This window comes from Gossypium hirsutum, chromosome A06, assembly GCF_007990345.1.
Source record: "Gossypium hirsutum isolate 1008001.06 chromosome A06, Gossypium_hirsutum_v2.1, whole genome shotgun sequence".
NCBI lineage: Eukaryota > Viridiplantae > Streptophyta > Magnoliopsida > Malvales > Malvaceae > Gossypium > Gossypium hirsutum.
Genome location: NC_053429.1, coordinates 110,182,854 through 110,192,255, shown reverse-complemented (window position 1 = coordinate 110,192,255; position 9,402 = coordinate 110,182,854). Strand labels below are relative to the sequence as shown.

General features: G+C 34.3%; 1 protein-coding gene across 1 annotated transcript; it reads right to left on the bottom strand.

Annotated features, from left to right (window-relative positions):
- Positions 1 to 733: 733 nt before the first annotated feature.
- On the bottom strand, positions 734 to 5,159 carry LOC107961781 (endoplasmic reticulum oxidoreductin-1). The gene is made up of 10 exons (XM_016897911.2): positions 4,665 to 5,159; positions 4,197 to 4,328; positions 3,609 to 3,864; positions 3,276 to 3,386; positions 2,827 to 2,945; positions 2,602 to 2,706; positions 2,263 to 2,465; positions 1,460 to 1,583; positions 1,026 to 1,208; positions 734 to 958 (listed from the first exon to the last, which is right to left on the bottom strand). Exons 1-9 carry the CDS (start codon positions 4,830 to 4,832, stop codon positions 1,026 to 1,028), a joined length of 1,401 nt encoding a protein of 466 aa, XP_016753400.1. The 5' UTR covers positions 4,833 to 5,159; the 3' UTR covers positions 734 to 958.
- Between the last annotated feature and the right edge of the window lie 4,243 nt (positions 5,160 to 9,402).

Sequence of the window (9,402 nt, the reverse complement as noted above, 5' to 3'; positions counted from 1 at the left end):
TGTCTCATTAAGATATAAATTATAGATTACACTTATAAATTATTTTTAATAAGAAAATTAATTTAAATTATAGTATAAAAGTATTACTAATTTTCTATATTTATTTATAAGAAAATAAGAAAAAACTTAAAATAAATTTTTTTTATAAAATTAATTCAATTGAATAATATTTTAATTAGAGAAAATATTTAATGCATTCCCAGTGGAGTGTTTAGACTCATGATTAAGTGTTGACAAGTATGTTATAGGGATAATAAGATATTTAAAAGAAGTCTTATATCAAATTTTTAAAGTTACTTGTGGAATAAAAAAAATTATACCGTGTTTATAAAGACTATACTCTTTTTCTTATTGAGTTATAAATAAAAATAAACTTTTGAAGTTTTTATTTTATTTTCAAAGTTAGGATTAGATTGATAAATTTTATAAATGTTGAAGATCAAATTTATTAATTTTTTTAAAATTAGAACTAAAATGACAATTTTTGTAAATATTAAGGGCTTGAATTGTTCAAATTTTTATATTGAAGATTATATTGATAGAATGTGAAAATATTAAAAGACAAATAAAAAACTCAAAAAAAATAATAGGTAGATGATAAAATGGCTATTTTTATAATTTAACTCATTTTGAAATGTCATATATAAAGACGATGGAAATAAATCCACAGTTTTACTAATATAAATTGCAGATTGATATAATCCGTAATTTGAGAATGATGTGTTATGCGCAATTAGCCCTAAAACTGCAGATATCATAAGTATAAAGCACTGAGTTTTTCAGCGATGCATACGATAATACACACAATTTTTACCTTGTGTTAACTTCTAGTTTTGTTTGACATTAATCTATCTGATTGTACACTGCCAAAATTTTATATTTTCTCCAAAACCCTATTCTAATTTTTTCCCCAAAAAAGAAATGTGTGGTTCTTTGCAGTTGAATTTCTCATCCTTATCTGCAAAAAATCACACGTGTTAAGGTAAAAGCAAAACACAAACAGGACATTCAAAATGTCTTGCTACCTATGTCTTAACAATAGATGCCAATATCCTTTGCACTAGGCTCTTCAACCTACTGGAATAATGCATCCTTCCCTGGACCAGTTTTTCAGCTGCCGCTCCCATTTCATGCACAAATTTTACAGACTCCGATAGTCGATTGAGTAGATTCATCAGCGCAATTACTTCATTCCGTTGCAACTGCAACTGCGGGTCAATAAAGCGAACCATTTGAGTCTGACTGAAAAAGTTGATTTCTAATTCTTTCCATATGTTACCCATGACAACATATTTAGGTCAGAATCCTTGGTGTTTCAAGGACTTGAAAAAAGAAGCATTTTCTACAAGAAAAAACTCTAGCTACTATAGTTGGAAAGCCATGACTGAATGTTGGAATCATACACTAGAATGAGATTAGAACTGAAAATTGAAAGCTACAAATGGGGAAGGGTACTTACTATCTGAACCAAATTCTCCTCATCATTTACAGAGAACAGAATCTTCAGTGCAGTTCCAAGACCAGAAACCTGAAGCTTTCCCCAAAGTCGACATTTTTCACACCCAACACAGTCCATCACCGCACTGCAAAACCCATCAGACATAAATAATCAAAGGCTTAATGATAAGTTTGGCCACTAATGTTTACCTGTTTTGTCAAAATGACCCTAATTATATTTTTGAATCTTTTTTCGCCATCAACCTTTGTTATTTTTTTTCAATTTTCTTTTTCTAACAGATTTAATGAATAAATTCAAGGTTCCAATCTTTCATACTTTTGTTTACTGAAAAGTTTTTCTACAGAGTTACTTTTTTTAGATAATTAAGTTTATTTTCTTTAAATTAACGGTTATTTTTATAATTTAATTTATTATTTATTTATTTTATCATTTTCCACGTGTAATTATCTTATTGCATTACCTAAGTAATAAATTATATCTCATTAAAAATATTTTACATATGAAATTCCACATCATCCCCGTTAACTTTCCAAAACAGGTTCAAAAATACAATTAAGACAATTTTGATAAAACCTGCAAACGTTAGTGGCCACAAAGATGAAACAGTTCATGGAAGTTTCTCTGCAAGTGAGGGACACTGAGAGAGGTAAAATGTACAATTTCAGATTTTACTCTGTCTTTCGGAATATTATGTTTCAAGTAAAAATGGTTTCTCATTTTATATGTTCATTGTTCAATAACATTAATTAGAAATAACATTTGCAGCATTTTACATGCATCACCAGAGAGGAAATTAGAGAAACCTGATATTTTTGAATTGTGCTTGTATTTTCTGTTTCAGTTCTGGTCCTCTTCGTCCTTTCCACAATTTGGCTTCATCAAATGGAAGTGGGCATGCAGCTTGCAGTTTTGGATCATAAAGTAGCTGCTTCATTAGGGACTGCGTTTTTATGTCCTCAGTTGGATTACCTGTATCATATTCAGCTTGTTCCAAGTAGTCAGCTGTCTGAAATGCATCAAAGCAAGCTCTAGTAAGATAAATGGTTTCAGTTTTGGATTATAACGTAACTGCTTCCTTATTTATTAAGTACCTGCTCAACATGTACCATTGTTTTTTCTTATTTTTATGCTAGGCTACGCACCTTTGTCACAGCTCGGAGAACAAAGAGGAATGTGAAGTACAGGTTTTCAACACGATTTGGATATTGTAAAACCCGATAATACATTATTTCAAGATTGTGGCCCCACTGAAATAAGGAAGATAAAAATAAAGAAACAATGTTAATCTCTGCAACATTATTGTGCACCTATGAAATTAAGTTCATAAATGAGCACAAGTACTGAGTGACAAAATTGAGAATTTTTACCAAGTTTGTAGCTTCGTCAATCAGATAATCAGAAGCTATATGGACCGAAATAGATGAGTGAAGACCAGAAATCAATTTGTATAGTATTTTTTCTTCTTGGCATAACTCTTCAGCTGGATCTGTGTATCAGAATACAAACAAATAAAGTATTTTGTTTTTAAATAAAGGAGGTTCATTAGACTATTCCTATCTTCCATTAAGGATACTTGTTACTTAGTATGTACTCAATAGAACAGAAAACACGCCTACCACAGTAATTAATAAGTTCACAAACCAGAAAATATATTGATTTATGTCATTGAAGGTTCATCACTAGGCATTCAACATTTAGTTACTACTCCAAAATCAAATTGTTAAAAGGTAATGGACCGATGCCTCTACTCATACCAAGAAAATGCACAGGCATCTTTCATTCCCACACGCATCAAAGAAGATTAACGAGAACTCACATTTTGGACAGTTCTCTGAGTAGACAGCATCCCATATCCTTCTAGCCGATGTACCATTGTAGCCAGTATAGCGCTCTGGGTTCAGCTGAAGATTCACATAAGTCATCTCGGCTGCAAAAACAGTAACTTACAGGATCAACTGTTTGGGGTATTAATGTTGAGAACACCACAACTCTCACCGTAAATCTTATCATCACTAGCATTGCCTAGAGAGCAACACTGAATCTTAACCTATAGCAATGTATCAGTTTAATTATGGTTCTCAAGGCCATAAGCAGTGTGCTAGAGAGCATCCAATACATAAAAATGAGTTAATAACAAATTCTGACTCACAATTATCAGTCTCATCATCATACGTCCAGGGATTATCTGTTTCTGTCCACCCTCTAAAAGCTTTACTATCTAGCGTGCGGTCAACAGCAGCCTGTGGCTTTCCTTCTCGGCACTTAAGGTCATCTGACGAAAGGGTACGTTGGAAGGGCTTGAATGAATCCGGGAATTCACTTTCTGGACATTCACAAACACTACAATCCCGCAAACGGCACATATTATCTTCAGGCCAAAATGGGCAATCACACCATAATTTAACCTGCCCAAAGCAATAGAAGAAACTAGTCTTCAATGAAAACATAGAGCACAAATTTCAAATCCAGCACGTAAAGTTGCATTATCATACTAAGATGCATAAAAACATGAAAAAGTTTTCATAATAATCACACTTCTCTAAAACTTAAGCTAGTGTGCTTTTCATTCTATACACGTGTTTTATTTCCACTTTTCCACAAATACTAGAATCATCTTTCCAGTTCCCACATCAACTTTGTGAAAATTATGTCCAAAATAATAAAATAAAGCATCCACATATATATTTATGTATGTATATATTCTCATCATACAATGGGAATGGGGTAATCAGCAAACCTTGTAGTACCGACAAAATGGGGTTTTGACAAGCTGCTGAAGTATTGGATGTAATACTTCACCATTAAGATGGTCCACAGTTTCATAATCACAACAGCAATCCTCTACAGTCCCCTTATGCCTGTGTTTGCCCTGCACAAATGCAACATTCGATACAAACAATCATCAATCAACCTAAACCAATGGGCAACAGACAACAGAATTCATTCAAGAAAATCCAAGTGCCGAATGACTTTGAATCATAACCAGGCAAACGCAACAAAGAAATTCATCGGCATCAATTGAACACAGAGGATATTTAAAAGAAACAAAAACAACAATTCTCAATTCCATTTTAAGCTTCGACCAGTTCCCTAGTATCCAAACAAAATGAGACAACCAAAATAAAACTAAATCATTTTCATCACCAACAATCAATGTGTTTTGTCAAAGAAACAAGGAAGAGCAATATAAGAGAGAAAGTGAAACCTGAGAACATTGACAAGACTTGTTTGTGTCTCCAAATTTCGGAGAGATCTCTGGTTTAGCCCTTGAAGCCAAAGCAATAGCAAGAACAATTGTAATGGAAGCTCCAATCATCCATCTCCACCTCATTTTATCCCTCTTCGTGCTCTTCTTTTCCTCTGATTCCCCCATCGACCACAAATTAGAAAAAGACCCAGATTGCCAAAACCTTGAAAAACCTTGTTTGGTGTCCTGCAAATGAAGATAAAACAAAAGAAAATTCGGAACAATGCTATGTTTTAATGAATAGAATACTGGGTTTTTTTGGCAATGTTATTTAAGAAGCAGATTCTGGGGTTAACAAAAGGTAGAAAATCTTGGGTTTAATGGGGGGATCAAAGAGAAAAACAGACGATTCAATAAATTGTGGGCGTTATGAGTATTCTTTGATGGTTTCTATTTCTCTTTACAGCTCAAAACCATGGGCAACAAGTGAGTGAAAACAAGGTAGGAACATTTGGTCTTATAAGGGTGCAACCCAACTAATATACTATTCGACCCAAAAAGTGGTGGCAAAACAACATGAACCTATGGTTTTTGGATTTTACCAAGAAAAAAAAATATAATTTTATGAAATTATTTAGGCTTAAGCCAAAAATTCTTAATTAAAAAATAAAAATTAATTAAGCCTCATTCTTAAACTTAACATGGTAGATGTTTACATTTTATGCTAAGGTAATTTGTGAAACAATATCATGACATGTGACATGTCATGTGTATTTATTGTGTCAGCGTTTCCAAGCACGAGACTTCTACTATATATACCCCTAACATGGTAAAGAAATGATCGACCCTTAAGCATTTCAACCACAATCTCCAATCTTCTCTTTTGCATATTTAGCCTCCTTGCTTATTTATCTTCTTCGGCTCTCCATCTAGTCAAGGTGAACCAACCTTTATCAGCACCACCTTATCTTCCTCTATATCTCCTCCCTTGTTGATACTCTCATCAACAATTGGTGTAGTAAGTGTGGACACGCATAGCTTCTTTATCTTATATTGATGCTTCCCTCAACTCAACTAACACCGTTCATCCCATTACCTCAAGATTCTCTTCAACTCAAAACCCTCTTGCCATGACACAACCACTACTATCATCTCAGATTTCCAATCCCCCTTATCAACATCCATGGTTGTTCTCTCAGTTTTCTCTATTTTCGTCACTTTTCCAACCATTACCAGCATTGTATCAGCTATTTTCAGTGATATCTCTGCCACTAACTTCTAGCCTTGCTCTGCCATTATCCTTCAAATTTCAGCCAATCTCTAGCCCTCCTCCCATGACCCAAAAGAGCTTTTTGCCCAATATTTGCAATATGCCTTGTTCTTTTACCTTACTACTCCACCACCTCAACTAAATATCACCATCACTTCTGCTACCACACTACCAATTTGGACTGGGCCTCTCACCAACAGTCTTTTAGGTTCTAATAGTATGTTAAAAGATACAAGAGAAAATGAAATGTTTAAAGGAGAAACTCTCTTTGCAAGAGCGTTGCTTCAAGTAGCAATAAGAACGTCAGCATCTCTTTGACCAACAGAATACTCAAAATGAACAACTAGTAGTTGAACTATAAGTGGTCTATGAAACTTCTAGGAAAGCCAACCTGACGATGAAGCTCAGCCTATCCATAGAGATCCATAATGCAGTAACCCTAATGATTTACTCATTAACAACTAGCCAGTTGGCTCACAACACACTCACGTCAATAATGCTTCCCTGGAGGGCTAGCTAAAAGCTTTTAAAATAGAAGTGCTGCAAGAAGTGAGAAGGGCCAAAATAGATGAAACTTCCTAGAGTTATTCCAATGAGCCTTTTGCCCTACACCTACTAACATTCAACCTCCTAGCTATTCCTTGAAGGCCTTGAGTCGATCCTCTACAGAGATGTTGTCGTTGCCCCTAGAATGCTGAGATATGGCTGGGAGGTCAGCATTATTTTTCGGATGTCATCTTGAAACACCCCATGCTCTACCCGATCGCTGGATTCTAGTATGAAGCATCACAAAGGACCTATACTTAAACTTACTAAAGTAACTATTATAAACAATCTAAAATGAAATCTATCTAATAAAGAAATTAATAATAATTCTTACAACTACGGCCTTAAACCATTGAATGCTTAATCCTTCAAATTATTTTTGTCTCTACTAAGATATGTTTGTTTACAAATAATTTCCTAAGATTTGGCTAAGGGATAATTGATTAAAATTCCAAAACCCTAAAGACATTATCTAGCTACACCATGGTTTAAGCTTAGGTGAAGCTTCCAATGATACCATCTCCCTATGTGCATGACTTGATCTATTAGTGATCAACGATCTCCACTCCATCTAACTTGGTCCTTCCTTGAAGTCCTCAATCATTCTCACAATTCCTGCGAACATCCATCAACTCTATCAGTTCAAGTGAACTTAGTGAATTACTTAGCTGTACCACAATTAAATCCCATCACACGAGGGTAATGAATAATAAATAACTAAATATAAATACTCCCTACCTGTTCAACGTAAGCATTCTACATCGAGGTAGCGGACTATACCCGAACCTTCAAGCTACTCAGCTTGTCATGAGACCCTCCCCTGGTCAGTATTTTCACTCAATCGTATACCAGTCACCTCGCCATACCAGCGAACCTAGCTTATCTTCTTATCCTTTTTTTATTTCATTTTCTTTCACTCGGGTTATTCATTGACCTTTATCTGATTTGGTTGTTTGTCGGCTTCCCTTTATGAACCCCTTTTTGTATCCTTATCAGCTATCTGCCCAAGGATTCTTAAGATATTCCTTCTTTGGAGGACTTGTTTGATCCAATCCTCGGTAGACTCTTTCTATCTGAACCTTAGTCTCGAAGGACTCGTTGACACTTCTGTGCTATGTTGACCTTTCAGAAAGCCTCGCCACTCTGGCGATCCTAGTCTCATTCTTCATTAGTACTTGCCGAGGGGATTACTTCCTATAATCCGCCCTATGCTCTTGAATAACTCGAGACTTCACTTGTCCTACACAATGGATAATTGACTTATCGTTCTAGCAGACCATCACTCTTAGGGCCATATTAGTCTGCTATCTTACCTACTCGATTCCTCCCTATGGAGTTATTATTATGGCGACATACTCGCAATAGGCTTTCCTTAAAGGGGAATAGCCTTGATTGACATACTGTCCATTGGATAGTATCCTTATTAGGGGAGAGAGACTCCCATTCATTTCATGAGATTTGCTTCTCGGTTACGCTTCATTGAGCTTTACCTGATAACTCTTCATATCGGATCCTTTCTTGTGTTCCTCGGACATTTTCCTTCTTAACTTTTTCATAACTAGGCCAACTCTCTCACAGCCAATCTTTTCTGTTGGAAAAAATCTGGGTTGAAGATAATTTTCTTACACAGCGAAAAATTAAAATTTTGAAAACAGACCCAGTTTGTAATATTTATAGCAATAAACCTTAATCGAATATGTACCTATGTTTTCGAATAAATTTATCCTTGGTATTTTTTGGCTTTCAACCAAACGATCTTCTTCACTATTCTTGTACCACGAACTGCTTAGAGTGTGGGCTTGAACCAATTAAACCAAAACATAGAATTAGAAAAAGATTTCCTTTTGAAGTGAAAACGAAAAATCTCTCTTCTATTAATAAAAATTGGTAAAATTGTTATTCTGAAAAATATGTTTATGAGTTGAGAATAAATTCTCTCTATTTTTTGGTAGAATAACAATCTTTAAAAAGTTGTGTTAATAGCTTTACCGGTGCCACCTATTTATAAGAAGAGAAGGTAGAACATTTGTAAAGTTGTATAGGTTTATTTTAAATAGAAAATCAACATCCTACTTAGAGTAAGAGAAGGGTGAACGTCTCACCCTTGTATTTATACTAGGGTTGCCCCCCTCATGTTATATGAGGGATTTTGGGCCTCTCTCACATTGGGTCCAATTACGAGTACTTCCTAGGCCTTTTTGACCCAATACTCTGTAATGTGATCCAACCCGATTCAGGTTCCAAAATAAACTTTAATATTTACATATTAAATAATTTTCTCATCCCAATTTTACCCTAGTAATTTTTTTGACAATTTTACCCCCAATAAAATTTTGAGAAAATTTGTTCAATATGTCATAACTCAACATGTTCACTATAACCGAATGATTTATTTTTATTTTCGGGCTTCAAAATAGTCTAAAAACATAAACTCATTCTTCCATCATTTTATAAGTATTCCAATTTCATTTTCTAAGTATTCCAATTTCATTTTCATTTTCATTTCCAGTTTTTGGACACCTACATTCATTTCCAAATGATTCAATTTACCTATTTCAGAGAAAACCATAATTATTCCTAAATGTTTCCCATTTCTTTTTTTCTATTGATTCCGTTCATTTCTATTCAAACACACAATTCATTTTTGATTTCAACAAGCTAGAAGAGGCCGATTGGACATATATAGTTAAGACTCAAATGATTTATAATTAAGTTCTAGATTTACACCTATAAATATAAACTCATTTAGTCATGAAGTCATTCCACTATAATATCATGATTGAGCTTTCCTCAACGACATACCATTACAAAAACAACTACTCAGTACTCGTTTAATGACCTTTTCATAAGTTTATCACCCTCATAGGATATCTTTGATCTCTTTGAGATGATATCTGTTCTACCCATATGATCCTATTTTATCTCATGGAAATCATTACA

Excerpts from the sequence above, each read along its gene's own strand:
- LOC107961781 (XM_016897911.2), bottom strand. The coding sequence starts at position 4,832 with ATGGGGGAATCAGAGGAAAAGAAGAGCACGAAGAGGGATAAAATGAGG. Across the intron at positions 4,329-4,664 it reads AGTCTTGTCAATGTTCTCAG|GGCAAACACAGGCATAAGGG; the intron begins GTTTCACTTTCT and ends GCATTTGTGCAG. Across the intron at positions 2,466-2,601 it reads TTCTCCGAGCTGTGACAAAG|ACAGCTGACTACTTGGAACA; the intron begins GTGCGTAGCCTA and ends GATGCATTTCAG.